The 16,345-nt window shown below is 42.5% G+C and overlaps 1 protein-coding gene across 1 annotated transcript in view; it reads right to left on the bottom strand.

Annotated features, from left to right (window-relative positions):
• The window catches only part of LOC119742720 (baculoviral IAP repeat-containing protein 6-like), a 74,040-nt gene extending 60,865 nt beyond the window's left edge, over window positions 1-13,175 (bottom strand). Inside the window, exons 1-9 of the mRNA XM_038218884.1 lie at window positions 12,958-13,175; window positions 7,033-7,214; window positions 5,699-5,848; window positions 4,493-4,743; window positions 3,726-3,771; window positions 3,258-3,340; window positions 2,537-2,660; window positions 1,897-2,156; window positions 683-786 (exon numbers count right to left, since the gene is read on the bottom strand). Coding sequence (XP_038074812.1) covers window positions 683-786; window positions 1,897-2,156; window positions 2,537-2,660; window positions 3,258-3,340; window positions 3,726-3,771; window positions 4,493-4,743; window positions 5,699-5,848; window positions 7,033-7,214; window positions 12,958-13,141 — 1,384 coding nt within the window. The 5' untranslated portion in view covers window positions 13,142-13,175. The remainder of the gene's footprint in view (window positions 1-682; window positions 787-1,896; window positions 2,157-2,536; window positions 2,661-3,257; window positions 3,341-3,725; window positions 3,772-4,492; window positions 4,744-5,698; window positions 5,849-7,032; window positions 7,215-12,957) is intronic.
• Window positions 13,176-16,345: the final 3,170 nt, after the last annotated feature.

Raw genomic sequence — 16,345 nt, forward strand, 5'->3', positions numbered from 1 at the left:
GCAGCAAAGTAGCATCCAAAGTGTGGCAGGTGAGGGCGAAGCCTTGTTTTGTATATTCCGAGTCAAGAAGTTGGAAACAGATCCTTGTTTTATTTTCACCAGGAAATATCACTTTTAATCCTACCTCTCTTAGCATTTTTACCAATACTGGTCAGTAACCAACGGCACATACATGATATTAAAAACTGAGACAACTATCCCCATGGGAAATAGTTTACATTCCCGTATCTATCAAAATACTGCAAAACCAGGCGTAGGATTTTGACAGATTTACAATGAAGGGTCAATTGATCTTTTCAAAGGAGACTTTCGAGAAAACTTTCAAAACTTTTAAAAACAGTCACTTGATAGATTTTGACAGGTAGGGTATCTCTCTCCATTTTGTCACTGAGAGGGAGGGGTTAAAATGTAGATTATGTACGAATGTCTGAACACAATTATAGCTTGGAAAATTTGCAGTTTTTGTGTAAACACTGCGCAAAGGGATTATTGGGTACAAAATTTTGGTATCCAAAAATCAAGCCAGGGAGCTCTTGTCATCATCTCAGTGTGCTAGGAGGTTATTAATTGAACATTTTTTAAAACTTATATATGTATGTTATTTCTAACAAAATATTATTTAGGGAATGGGATAACTATCTGAGCTATCTTGGCTTTACACGGACCGTACACTTTACTGTACCTTTGGCAGCAATCTCTTGATGTAGTGAGCTTGTAGCCTGGTCTTGGTCTGGTTCCCCGTTCTCCACAGTCACACCCTGGCCACACTCGCTCAGATTGGCGCTGCTTGAAAAGCACAACAGGCATGTCACATTCACAACTGGCTGGTCAAAAATCACACAACTGCACAAGTGTATGGACTCTGTGCAAAGGTACTCCCTCAACAGTTACATAAGAAGACTTGGGAGGAAACCACTGGGAAACACTGAACATGATAATGAACATCTGTAGCTGACGGGTCCTGATGTTCATGCGAGGAGGCTAAACTTGTGTACACATTCATAATAAAATAAGTTGTGCAATAAAAAATAAGTTGTGTTTGTAGGGCACGTGTGGTCTAGCGGTAGGGCACGTGTGGTCTAGCGGTAGGGCACAGGCCTCATGATCATGAGATTGTGGGATTGAGCCCCACCTTGGCCATGTGTGTTGTGCCCTTGAGTAAGGCGCTTCACCTCAATTACTCCTCTCAACCCAGGTGTTAAATGAGTACCGGCATTATTCAATGCTGGGAAGGTAACAGACTCGCTGTGGAGGAGGTGTGGCGATCCCCCCACAGCAGCATTTCATGGACTCGAGTCTGGCCCAATCGCTTCGAAAGAGAGATGGGCACTCCGTTCCTGTGAACACAGGTTCGTCCCCCTTTTTTAAGTTGTGCATACTTTACGCCATATGCATGCAAACCAGTATGTGCACGCAGTGTGTCCCTCCTGTGGACATTGTGTGTAAAATTGGATTAACCTGACAAAACTAACAATTGATTCAAAGATTGCGAATGATAATTTTATCTAAAACAGGCAAATGGATTCCTTATATAAGGGGATAATACTGTAACGGAGCAGTTTATAAACATGTTGTTTAAACCTGGAAAGGGGCCTGGCTGCCCAAAAATGGCCCGAGCCGAAGCCATAAAATGTCCAAAAAAATTACAAACTTCCAACAATTTCTGCTTCCATTTTTACTCAATGTTCAGGCCACTTCTACGGTGCACGTCGCACCACAGTTTGGTCAACATCTCCTATATGGAGATCATATATAGTGGTTCTTAAGGACCAGTGATCCAGTGCGTACTACACAATGACCAACAGGACTGGGTAAACTGTCTCAGGTATTTTATGAATTTACTGTTTACATCCTGTGCTTTTTATTGATTCTTGGTCTGGCACCCTGACTACTCACTTCTCATCCTCCTTGGCAGTGCCCTTGATCTCGGTCAGACTGGTCTCCTCCACCCATGCCTCGGGTATCTTTGGCAGCGGTCTCCGTGCGAGGGCTTCCCCCGCGTCCCTCGGTTTGCCCGTCAGTGCCGGGTCTTCCGGATCTATCTGGAAGTTGGAGATCAGCGTCAGCTGATTGGACACGTCCCACAGGCTGATGTTACCATGGCGACTGGAGGTTGCCATTAGATGGGGACAAGAGGATGTGCTGACACAGGTAATCTGTGATGGAAGAATTTTAAAGGGTTTATGAAGTGAATTTTTCTTAGGAACATATTTTATGCAACTTTTTACTCTTTCTTTCCACGCTTTTCCAGACAACTGAGGACGCTGTTGCTATGATGTCTCTTCAGGAAGAAACTCTGCAGTTTAGGAGTTTCTGTTCAAATTGTGAACCCCAAAATTTGTGTACTGAAAGCATCTGTAAATTATTTACATGCTAAGCAAAAGTCAGCCGAGGACCAGTCGTAAAGATCACATGATGTTTTTGGCTGGTAACCTAATTCTGCTTAACCAAAATTGTCTATGCTTAGCACATTTGTGCTGAGCAGCTTCATGAAACTGGTCCTTGGTGACATTTTTGTTTTTTGAGTTACCCCCACCTTCTGGCTTCCATCTCCATGTAGCTGGCCAGGTCCCGTGGCTAGGGTGAAAGACAACGGTACGTTCTCGGTAGGTTCCCCTCGGACAAAGGGGCAGTTTGGGGAGTGTCTTTCATGCTCAGACCTGAAAAGAGAAAGCAGAACTAAATCAGAGATGTACTCTTAAGAAGACTTGGAAAGCCTACTACAGCTCATCCCAAACCAGTCTTAGTCTGAGTGGATTTTTATGAATGCATGGATGCCAGTGGGTTTTTGCCCCAGGGCCAGAAAAACTTGACATGATGCCAACATACATTACACATACAAATACACACATACTGGAATTTGTATCCTTGTGGAGACATTCCTTTGTTCTCGTGTACTAAAGGTTTTTGAGTTTGAAAGATTAGTTTAAGGATGCTCTTATTTTAACCAGAATTAATTTCCTTGGCTGAAATTTGGACTTAATATACCTTAATATACACAATGATTTGTTTTCTGGTGTTCAAAGGGATGCCATATTTTTTCCCCTTCCAAAACATGAAAATGCCAGCATCCCTGAGAATGACTATTGACTGGAAGTCTTCTCGTGCACCTGGTCCACACAATGGGCTGGATTTAGCCAAGAAGTTGGCAATACAGATACACTGAAATATAGATATCAAAGGAAATAAATCACAAATTTGATCGAAAAATAGGAATAATGAATAGTTTCTGTCAAATTATTAAGCAAACATCTCACCATGGTTCGTCGGTTGGTTCCCAGCACACTAGACACACACTACATGTGAAACACATGGCGCGGTCATCCCCGGCTGCACTTGGCTGGGGGGAAAAAAATTATTGCTTGATATAAATACAAATTCATGAGTTTTCAAGCAAGGTCTGTTTTTAATAAATTTGCAATTATCAGGGTTTCAGTGAACTATTAAGATGTCGTAAGTCAGCAAAGATCTCGTGTGAAGACTGTGAAATGGAATTTACCTGAAGCTGATAAAAACGTTATCGGAAGTGGTACTCTGATCCAAATGGTCCTTATAACTTTTGATATCCACATGAAAATTGTTTGCACCAAAATCCTTGTGCTTAGATGAAGAGTTGAACAAAGTTTTCGGGCCCATTTTGTAGGAACAATGGTTATATTTAGTTAGTTTGCTAAAGGTGAAAATGGTAGGAAAGCTACTGAAGTAATGACTTAATTCCGATGTACCTGATGATAGAAGCCAGCCTGAGCCATAGGTTCTGGTAATGCCCACCTGTACATGAATAAAAGATAAGTTACTGTCAAACTGAGATACTATCAACATAGTACAATAAATGTGTACATGAAGTATTGTTTTGGGAGTACATTCACATTTGTATAAGATGGAACGCTGTCAAAATCATGGCCATCCTTGTCAACTTCAAACCTATTTAAGAAGTGCATTATGTCTTTCAGTACTGTGTATTTGCGAATACTTTAGTATTCATTATATGAGCTTGGATTCGATTGATTATTCAAATAATCGAAAATGCATCATCAAGTCTTATATACCCAAACCCAAATTCAAGAATTGCATGTGCTATCAGCTATCAAAAATTGCATGTGTGTGTGCATACCGGTTGAAATTTGTTTGCCCCGATCAAGAATTAAATAAGGCACCGATCGGATGCGCCCCTGTCAAAAATTGAAGAGCTTAATAAAATATCAAGAACATCATCATGTGTTACTTTGAAAGTTTCTTTTTATTTGCAACCTGACAATGATTCAGTTCTCCCAGGGTAGACTGGTTCCTGCCCCACTTTTGGAATCCATTATGTTGGGACCAGGATCCAGTCAACTTTCGGGGCAGATCTGTTTGAGCGTAAAAGCAACTCAAAAAAGAAGCATTTTTTTTTAAAAATTGGGGGGGGGGTTAAAATAAAACAGTCATGTGTACAAATTTGTTGGAAGAAAAAACTAAATTTAAGTGTGGATTTCCTATCCTCAGTACTTACTTGTAGTTCATGTGGGGCCAAGTCAGAAATGTTTCCCGCCTGGCGGCCTCGCTGTACATCTGTGCCCTGTCCACCGTCTGGGTCCCCACGCTGCGGCTGGGTTCTGGGTAGAGGGCCTGAAGCCTGTCGGCGATGGCAGCGGCGATGGACAGACCGTTGACGTGTTGACTGGACCGGCGTAGTTCGTCTAGGAGACTGCGGCAGACAGAACGCAAGGCACACAGGGAAACTCGCAGCTGGATGGTGGCCCACTATGAACAGAAATTTTCAAAAAAATTTGTTTCAAATTTTTTATAAGACGGAACTTGGGTCAAGGTGATTTATCTTCAATATTGAGTTTTGGGTCATTCCATAGTTTTTTTTTTTTTAATGAGTCTTTGTTGCATCTGACACATTCTTTAATGCTTTGTATCTCCACGTGTGATTATGTAAAGCAAAATACATGCCAAACAAAAAAATAATTTGAAGTCAATTTTAATACCTGCATGGGAAATTACACAGGTCAGGTGTAACAGGGACACAGAAACAGGGACACAGAAACAGGGACACAGAAACAGGGACACAGAAACAGGGACACAGAAACAGGGACACTTTTGGACCTCAAATTTATGAACTGACCCTTTTGCCCTCCATCGATATATTTTATGACACTGTACACTCAATGTTGTCTGATGGCTTACACGGGTGGGACTTGAAGCCACAATCTCCTAATTACTAGTGCAGAAGTCTTACCACTCAACCGTCAAGCTTGCCAGGGTCTGCTAGCTTGTTCAAATCGGATTTATAACAGCGGGTACCACAACCCTCGGACACTCGGACAACACAAAGCATACAGTGTGTATTAAAAAAATGCATGACGTGACTTCCAGTGAACAGCCATTCTGATACAATTGAATAGAATTTAGGGCACCCTCGGACAAGCTTTTCTGTCTTGCTTTGTCTTGTTTAGGAAGCAGTAGAAGGGGGTCAGTTTGGAGTGGAAGGGGGTCAGTTTAGAATGGAAGGGGGTCAGTTTAGAGTGGAAGGGGTTAGGGTTAGAGTGGAAGGAGGTGGGGTTAGAGTGGAATGGGATGGGGTAAGAGTGAGAGGGGTGGGATTAGATAGGAAGGGCGGTGGGGTAAAAGTAGGAGGGGCTAGAGTTGGAGGGGTTAGAGTTGGAGGGGTTAGAATTGGAGGGTTAGAAAGGGAGGAGGTTCAGTAACTCACTTTGGTGACTTTGTGATAGGATTCGGTTTGAATGGAGCTGCTGACTAGACTCAGTTCGGTCTCTAGTCTAGACTGCACCTCATCCACATATTCCTGCTGGCTGGAGGATGGCTTGATGGACTTCTTCAGACACTCCAGTAGATGGCAAGCCTGGAGAAACCAATGATAATAAGCTAGTTTGGAATGTCATTCCCTTGCAATGATGGTGTTAAGGTCAAAGGTAAGTAAGATGTCTAATGACTTACATACATGTAACAATGGTCACTGCTCACTTTAAAATTTGGCACTAACCAAAATAAATTGCAGAAAGTACAAAAAACTAATACGCTTCATTGTCTTTGTCATATTACTGTAAATGTTTATCCCCAATGACCTATGAACCGCTATATTTAACCCATGTGCAATGGAATACCGAATTGGCTTATTTTGATGGATTTACTGATTGATTGACTGATTGAAGTACTAATGATAAAGAATCAGTGAAATCAAAGACACTATGACCATGGGGGCATTAGATTTTCCAATCTCATCCAGCAGGGATTGAAATATCCAAGCAACCGCTGGACTGACTCCAGTAATTTAGCGTCAGCCTGGTGCTTTCTTTTGACTGAATTTAGACCAGTGGTCAAGTGGTTTTTTAAACTACTGGCCATATTAAGTCATTTTGGGGTGGAACTGACCAATTTGAGGTTTGAGATTTTCTAAATCAGAAAGTATAAATTTACAACCTCCAAAAGTTTGAATATAATCCATCAAGCAGAAGTGCATTTTTTGGTCGCTTTTAGTGCAAAAAAGTGTATAGAAATTTGTACCAAAGGCATTTCAATAGACCATTATCATGTTGCGGCCATCTTGATTTGTTCCCATTCAAATCAACGTAACCAAAGCGAGGCTGGAAGGAAAAATAGTCTGGTTCCTTTTTACACACAAACAATTATCATGCAGTACTGTTATTGGATACAGGGAACATGACTGAAATGGTGGCAGCATGATAAAGGCCTGTGTGTTTATCTCATTATTATGGTTATTAGGCTTTTATCACTTAATCCTTCTCCCAGGGGTGATAGGGTCACAGTACTTATAAAATGTATCATCTTGAAGCTGAAAACCTCAGGAATATATGAAAAGGCCTAAACCTAAAAAACAACATTGGTCAACTTTGTCCAGTTTTCATGGGAGGTCGCAAATGTGCATCTGAGGAAGTGGCCTATATTCATTATCCCTAACTCTCCAGATTATTTTGGCAAGAAACCCTGCCAAACGCAGCAACATGCAACACATAAAGAGCATGAAAACCGTTCATTGATGTTATTGTGTGAATTATTTCTTCCTACCTCCAGGTAAGGCAGTTCAATGACTATGGTCTCCTCATTGTTGCTGACAGCCGTCTGCAAGGCAGAGTCCAGTAGCAGGACCCCGCTCAAGTCCTTCCTGAGTCCCACGGCCCGGCCATCCGTCATAAACACCTGGTCTGTGTCGCTCAGGTACTGACAATGGATGCGACTGCTACCTTGGGCTGCAAATAGAAAATTGCTACAGGGTAGGGCCGGGCACTTTGGAATAGTTTAAGCATTCTGATATTCAAACTTGGATTTGATGGAATATTATAATACTTGAAACACACTGATCAAGTGTTTATTGCATGTCCCAGTTGAGAATCAAACTGGGATGTTGAACAGGTTTGTAAGTGCCTGTGCCTGCTGAAAATTGACATGTACTGTAAATGTAATGAGGTACCGGTAGTGGCCCAATTGATATCTGACAGATTTTAAAGATGCTAGAAAAAGCTGATATTCCTCACAGAAACTTTCAAGTTTTAAACCATGTGTGTAAAGTGACTGTCAATGAATATGTGGCATTCGATGAACAATAAAACCTCGCAACTTTACAATTGAAAAAACCCAACAATGTTTTTCTTCGCCTTCTTGAGATCGCCCATATTTTTCAAAAATTCAAATTGGAAAAACACCCAAAGTTTATTTATATACAGGATTTGTTCCATTTGAAAACGACCTACACTCTGGTACACTATGTCGTCATATTGGTGGGGATACTGTGAAGTTACGGTACGTGGTTAGATGGTTGCCATTCATTGGAAGCAGTGTTATGGGGGGGGGGGGGGATTAGGGCAGACTTGGTCCAAACAATAGGGAGTTAGGGTTTAGTTTAAACGTGTAAATGTCACATCCTTTTAAGAGAGGCATGTAAGTGCCCACATGCACAGTGGGCAGGACTTACTGAATGAGTCTATCATTTACAAATTTATATGTTCAAAACTTGCTTGAATAATTTACGGAGAGAGTACCGGTAGATATAAAAATGGAGAGTGTTCCCCATATAAAAACAAGTTTATGAATTGTGAAAGTTTAGTCCTAAAGCTTTTTCATATCTTCTGAAGTTCTGAAAGCCAATGAAAACAGCCTTCTTGGTTTCAACGATACCACAGGAAGGAGTGCATTTCAATTACATGTACACAATAAGGCAAAATAAAAAAAAAACATGTTTAGCGTCCTGCCTCTTTGACACAAAGGAAGGAGGAGGCCCTTTTTTCTTTTTTTTCTTTTCAAAATGGCCGCCCGACACATTTTTCAAGACAACGCGGCCGGGCTATTTTTCAAGATGGTTACCAGCTTTTTTCAAAATGGCCGCCACTTGGACTCAGGAAATGACATATTGGCTTCTTATGGCAAGATGCAACAGAAAATTCATCAAGGGGAAAGAATGTTGCAACCTGACATTGTGATTTGTGTTCTTCTTCATATCATCTGAATGAAGGTCAGTCATTGCAAAAATTATGTTTTTGTTAGGAAATACTTAAAACATTTTCTTGACTCTCCATAGACTTTTAGAATTATAAAAACCGAGCTGCAAAAGTAAATTGGGAATTGACACTTAATTCCACGACTGCTTTTCACAACAACGCACCAGACGAAAATTGAACCCACATACATCGCGCACATTTTTTTTCCGATAATCATCACATGATGCATTCATTTGCATAATTAAGCAAACAAGATGGACGACGGCCGTTGGAACTGGACTTTTTTATGGACAAGCCGCCGAAATCGTCAACAATTTTCACATTTTAGGGGTTTTTTTGTTCTGTTTCAAGTCGATCATTAGCTTCGTGAATGACTGCTGAATGGTGTGAGGTATATACATGGAATCTGGGGTGGGATTATAGAGGTGAAAATGGGAGGCCATTCTGGAAGGGTCTCTTAAGACCACACTCTCACGCTGTAGTTATGTCTCCAGTATTACACATGTTACATGTGAATTCCTGATGAGCTTGTTCCTGTTGTAACTTGGAATTACTCAAGCTAGAGAAAAATCTGCTTTTGATTGTAAAGGTGATTTTTGAGCAATAAAAAGTATTTTTGACTCTAATTTGATCAAAACAAAACAGGGGCCCTACACTACACAATCGCTTTTTTAGCATGTTCGTGATGTTTAAGTTAAAAATGTCATTTTTGAGTAATAAAAAAACACTTACTCACATTTGATCGAAACAAAACAATTGCTGCATTAAGAGGCCTAGAGGCACAATCTTTGCAACATTGACATGCATGATTGACAATACTTCCTTAGTGGGACGCCAGTACGACAGACCATGGAGCTATAAAAAGGACTGACCAACATCCCAAATGTCAAAAAAGGAGTTCGAGCGAGCGCCCCAGTTAGTGGGACTAGGTTCAGCCCATGGCCAGCCCGTTCCTGCAACTGCATTGGTTCGGGGGTCAGACAAGTCGACCGTTGAGACAACTCGACTTGGGACAAGTCGACCGTTGAGACAACTCGACCGTTGAGACAACTCGACCGTATGTGCGATAAATGGAAAGACAAGTCGACCGTTGAGACAGGTAGCGCCAGTATCACAACTCCAGCAGTACCACTTATCATAATTTATGCCGTGAACAGTACAGCGTCATCAAACTTATGAATTATGTACATTGTCGGTCCGCGCGTGATCGTCGTGTGCATGTCCTTAGGCCCCACCAGCACGGTCACACATTACATGTACTTTGTGTACATGCCAAGGGTTCCGTACGTAATTGTACCGGGTGTAACATGTACAATGTTACGACTCGGCCATAATTGCCGTACACGCGACCTTCGATATCCCCTCCTCCTCCGCAATCGGTGCGGTACTGTATCTATTACTTGTTTTATAGCTGCATATGGGGTTAAAACCATTGATCTCCATTAGTAAGTCTTGCTAAGGAGATCAATGTAATGGAGATCAATAGTTAAAAAACAGAGCAAGTCAAGAACTGTGCCCGGTTATCTTTATAATCATTGTAGGAAGTTTCGAATTAATTAAATCAAATCAAATCGAAAAAATGCAACAACAAAACAGGCCCAATATTTTTTCCGTTGAAGCACAAAACACAATTTGAAATTTTGTAAGACAAAATAATATAATATATGTTCTCAAAAAAATTAGTAAGATGCCTTATCAAGCACTGTATGCTCGATGCTTTCGAGAACCGGGGGAAACTGCATTCGCAGCCGGCTTAATACTCCGGCGGGACTCAAACCCACGACCTCCTGCTTACATCATTTTTCACAATTTACATCATCTTTCCTAATAATATGCATCATTCCCACGCAAAAAAATAAACTGCTCAACCAATGAGATTTTGATTCTTACAATGAGAATTGTTTGTCAAGTTACGCACAATCGCACACGGGCAAGAACTAAAATATTGTATGGGCCGAACATAATTTGACGCTTGGAAAGCAATAAATAATTGTCAATAAACATGGGTTGATTTTTTTTTCGTTCGATGTCTCATTCAAAAGTGAATAAAAACAAATTTGTTGGAGTGATCGAAGAGAACACCAGACAGTGCATCTTGAAGTTGAAGCGTAAGTATAATGCTCTGTGAAAGAGTGCAGCTACAACCCCGGAAGTAAATTAAAACCGCGGAGATTTTTCGTAAGGGGACATTTTTTTTTCAACGACAGAAATAAGATTTTGATATTACAGATTCAAATCCATTAATTCAAAATAAATTCTTTATTCAATAGCTTTTATTAAAATATTAACAAGGTTTCTGTAAATATGGTAAGTTGTATGGTTGTCAAAAGGAAAAGAGTAAAAATAAACAAACTATATAACAATTAATGCAAGCATTCACGATAAAGTATTCCTACCTACTTTTTGAATGTAATAATAAATCATGGAAGAATCTGCCCAAGCCGGTTAATCTAACATTGGTCATTTCAAAAATGAATTAGGCTCCCCTTATCTATTCGTATCATTTTTAAGCGCACGTTGTAATCGACTAAAATGCCGACACTGTGTAAAATAGTATCCGCCGAGCACAATCCGTTTTCGTTTTGTACACATAATAGGCACGCTAACCTTGACAAAATTACACATCAATTAGCCCAAGTACATGTACATGTACAAGTAATTCTACCTCCTTGGTACAACCGAATGCTATTGTAATTGGTAGTTAGTTTGGGATGGTAAGGACGACATGTCACAGCTGGCTCTGCTCAAACACGAGTGACATTCCGAAAGTTGACCGATCATTCGATGCGAAACCTCCCGCTCTCCGGAGTTCCGCCACTGATCGCCAAAAGTCCTGTAACGTGACGTACCTGACTTGTGGTGACGTAAGCATAAATTATCATAAGTGGTACTGCTGGAGTTGTGATACTGGCGCTACCGTTGAGACAAGTCGCCTAGCATGTTTTGGGCCTAGTTTAGTACCTAGATATAGTACCGGGCATTTTGACGGCGGCTGATTGCCGTTTGGGAGTGATGACACATGAGTTTTTTTGTTGCATATAACAGAGTTATATGTGCGCGCATCCCCGGTCAACGTGGCTGTACCGTGAACGGTGGCATCGTTTTTGCCGGGCCTGTGCGCCCATTTGCCGGTCAACTTGTCCTTACTGTGCACGGTGACATCGTTTTTGCCAGCCCTGTGCGCCCACTTATCTCATCCCTGGTCGGTCAACGTGGCCGTACCGTGCACGGTGACATCGTTTGTGCCGGGCCTGTGCGCCCATTTGCCGCGCCGGTCGACGTGCCCGCGTGCCGGGCCCGGCCCGGTCCTCGCGGGCAGGCGGGGCGCACCGGCCTGACGCGACGCCCTCTGTACATCGAGTATGCCCGCGCCGCACCCGTCATGCCCGTGATCGGTCTTGCCACAGATTTGTGCAACTTTTTCTGCTCCACGTGTATTCATTTCCATTAAGTCGAGCAGTCTCAACGGTCGCGTTGTCCCGAGTCGAGTTGTCTCAACGGTCGACCTGTCTCAACGGTCGAGTTGTCTCAACGGTCGACTTGTCCCGAGTCGAGTTGTCTCAACGGTCGACTTGTCTGACATTCATTGGTTCACACCTAGCCCGACTGCGTCTGGCCGTACAGTACTATCGCAAGCTCTGTAGTACGGCCAGACGCCCGATGCTTCCAAAAAGACTGAATTTTTTTGGCCGCCGATGTAGCGATTTTGCTACATCTTTCGATCGCGATTATCTTTTCATCCAGGACACAAATTTCCAAAGTTAAGGTTCGTAGTCGTAGAACAACTCATACCTTTTCGAAAAAAACGTTCTTTGGTCTCAATATTTTCATCAATCTGGCCACAAGACGAATTTCAGTCATCAGATTCCACAAATATCGTCCCCCATGCGATCCCCCATGCGATTTCAAAATGGCGGCCGCGCTGTAATGTATGCATTAGGCGAGCGCGCTTGGGCAAGATAATGAATATGCATCATAGTTTATGACGTATGTCGGACACTCAGCGCGGCTGGCCATACAAACACGAGGTCATGAACTAAATAATGCATATTCATTATCTTGCCCAAGCGCGCTCGCATAATGCATACATTACAGCGCGGCCGCCATTTTGAAATCGCATGGGGGATCGCATGGGGGACGATATTTGTGGAATCTGATGACTGAAATTCGTCTTGTGGCCAGATGGATGAAAATATTGAGACCAAAGAACGTTTTTTTTTCGAAAAGGTATGAGTTGCTCTACGACTACGAACCTTAAGTTAACTTTGGAAATTTGTGTCCTGGATGAAAAGATAATCGCGATCGAAAGATGTAGCAAAATCGCTACATCGGCGGCCAAAAAAATTCAGTCTTTTTGGAAGCATCGGGTGTCTGGCCGTACTACAGAGCTTGCGATAGTACTGTACGGCCAGACGCAGTCGGGCTAGTTCACACCGTGATCGTAGGCCTAGTGTTGATCTGTAAATTCTGTTCCTGTTGTTCAAATCGATGTACCTACCTGAAAGGGTTGAATTCTGCAATGTCACACCAGAGTTAACGTCTACAACTCGTACATTGGAACCTCCGGTGACTGCTAAAATTGTATTCAGCTTTGGGTGGTAAGTCAGGGCGGTAGTTTCCTCGCCCAAGTATAAACTTCCATCGCTTACCACGGACCACTCCGCCATGTCCATGGCAGCCATGTTGCGTGACGTCACACACTCGGGCTCTCCCTAACTTCTATTTGTAGGAGTAACGTGTAGATTGTGTTGATTTGAAAAACATAGTTCACACTAATGTTTTTGCATTTTCAATTTCAATATGAGTCCTCAAACAGAGCTATGTCTACATTAGGATATATTCAACGATGACAACAATATTTGGAAGGGAATAATGAAAACACAACATCGAATTTTAGTCACGTACTGCATGTGCTCGCTGAGTGTGCAAGTCAAGGCACAATAATGACGTAATGCTTTCCTGTTCTAATTTTGGTTCACGGTCATTCAACTCCAAAATATTCCCAGAAAGCAGAACAAAATGAGCAAAAATTGCGAAAGAGTGGACTTGTAATGCACTGTTTTAGCTCCATGGTCGTACCACGAACTGACTCATCACAATTGTTTTGGCATCGGCATGCTGACAAGGAAGAACTTCATTTAATTTAGGATGCGGGTATATCGATCCTTTCTCAAATCAACATAATCAGTCAAAATGAAGTGCGTATCGTAAAAGTCTTTTAAAAGTTTTTAAATGTTTAGAAAGTATTTTTGGCTGAGACGAATTTGTGGTCAAGTCACTCGATAAACTCTGTATGGACCGTATAGCCTTTTACCAGAAAAAATAATAACATCAGACAATAAACTGCACTGCACTTTTCTCATTTGATGTTAACACCCCCCTCTCATTCACAGATTCGTTGAAATTTCAAACTCTACAATTACCACTGGCATATCGAAGTTTTGCACTTACATCGAAACATAACTGACTATTATGATTGTCCACCCAAGTATTGGTGCTTAATAAGGTGCAACAACATGACCCTGGACCCCGGCCATTCAACCATGGAGGAAGCTTAGAAAGTCAGTTTTTCAACTAACTTTACTTCAAGTTTTTCCGTTTTCAAGTCGTAATTACGAAACTCACCAATTAACTTCGCCAGTATACTGCATTTTCATACTGGGAAGTTTTTTTTTCACATTCAAGCTACTCTAAATGAGCTTAACCTTAAAATCGACTTTTGGGGGTTCGATCACTACTGTTTGAACGTGGGCGTGGCAAGGGGCGAGGGCGCGAGTGGGCGGGGGGGGGGGGGGGCGGGGCAGCGGCGAAGCCAGGGTTGTCATCCTGGGGGGGGCGGGGGGCGAATGGCGGGGCTGGATGTTACAGTGGAGGGGCGCCCAATTTTATCCGTGCTCGCTCAAAGGTAGACAGATTTGTTTTTCACCGGACACCCGGCCAGTCCGTAATTTAGTGTGTGTGTGGGGGGGGGGGGGGGGGGGGAGGGGGGCAGGGGGGCAACATCTTTCAATGTGGGCGCTGTTCAAAACATGATGGTCACTGTCAGACAATACGTATGGCAAAAATATATATAACAGTGTGAAAAAGGCAATTCATGTTAAACCCGCTAATCATGGCTTCGTGATTTTCCCAGATTGCCAAATTTCCAGTGGGGGGGGGGGGGTTTGAGGGGTGGGGCAGACATTTTTTATGGGGGGGGCGTGCGCCCCCCCCCCCCCCCCCCCCCCCCCCCCCCACCCCCCCCCCCCCCCCCCCCCCCCTCCACTGGAAATTTGGCAATCTGGGAAAATCACGAAGCCATGATTAGCGGGTTTAACATGAATTGCCCCCCCCCCCCCACCTACGCAGCGGGCGGGGGGGGCAAGGACAGGCGCGGGCAGGGGACTGGCAGTCCTCCCCCTTTCGGACGACGAAAAAGGAACTTTATAGAATGAAATGAAGCTCGGGTAATGGAAACTGCCGAAAAAAGCGGCCCTAGCGATGTATAATAATTGCCGCGTTTTATATTCATGTAAAGTCCGCGGCCCCCTTCGACTGTTTCCGGTTAAACATGAGGATACTGGTGAGAACTTTGTGATATCCATGAAAGAAAAAAAACTTGGCAAAATGCTAGAACTAGAACTGCATAAAAAAGGTCAGAATAATTTGGTTTGTCGTGACTCTGCCAGGATAGGAACGCTGCGTCTCAAACGGCCCTGACAGATGACTAGCATGTCTCGATCTCCCACCGTCGCATGGATTTGACCTCTGCATATGGCATATGACAAGTTTAGATTATTCTCGACCATGCTAGTGAGCAGGTAGTCTGAGTATCACCCGTTATCCAAGGAGCCCCCCATTTTCTTGTCTAGCCCCCCCCCCCCCAAAAAAAAAATCCATTAAAAAAAATGGCAGTGGCCAATTGTAGAAGTTGACGTGCAAATTATTCAACCCCCCCCCCCCCATACCCAGGAAATAAAAAAGTCGTGAGAAGGGGGCATTTGCACACTATAAGGTATTGTAACGGGCGTGAAATCACTGATTCAGGTACTAAATGACTAGAGACTAGACAAGAATTCTGACTGGAGAGATCGTGTTCTTCAAATAATAATAATAATAACGGTTTTATGGTCTTCCAATACTGTTGGCACACACCGTGCCCGATGCGTATAATCTAATGTCTATGTGGATAACGATGAGGCGGAGCGCCAATGTGCATTGCAATCGAACGTTGAGTACGACGCGCTCCTTATTCTGGGTGAAGTTCCTCACCGGGCCAGAACCAGTCACGATCTGAACACCAAGCCCTAACTTGGCTCGTCTTTTATAGCGTTTGGGCGCGTACATAACGCAAGGAGCTAGCGCATCATACCAAAATGTCTCTTGCAATGCTCTGATTGGCCATAAACCACTGCGCCAAATATTATTCTTATTCATAATAATCATAGCGTCTTGGTCTATAAAGCTTCGATGAATTAAACTTGTACAAGTCATTTCATTTAACAGTTATTCTACCATTAGTTTATCATAGGCCCTATTATCAGTACACAGTCAACTGTATTGGCATTAATTCTTCTCACTGAAATACAAGTTATTAACTTTAAACTTAATCTTCTTATCTTCTGTAAGTCCTATCAATTAAGTTTATGAAAGGAACTCGTATCTTATCAGAGTGAAGAATAAAGTGTGCTTACTGGAAATTATTCATGACTTGCATTTTCGTTACATTCTCCCCAACTTAAGACACAATGCGCCCTCGCATTTAACTACGAATGAACCAAATAAACGTTAACGAAAATGCATTTGTAATTAAACTACCTATGACTTGACTGCACCAGGCAGTCTTACAATGTTCTCAATAAAAGAATTATATTTGGTATCTTATGCCAACTCACGGCTTAAAAAGT

Source organism: Patiria miniata, unplaced genomic scaffold (genome assembly GCF_015706575.1).
Source record: "Patiria miniata isolate m_02_andy unplaced genomic scaffold, ASM1570657v1 HiC_scaffold_6, whole genome shotgun sequence".
In the NCBI taxonomy this organism is placed as follows: domain Eukaryota; kingdom Metazoa; phylum Echinodermata; class Asteroidea; order Valvatida; family Asterinidae; genus Patiria; species Patiria miniata.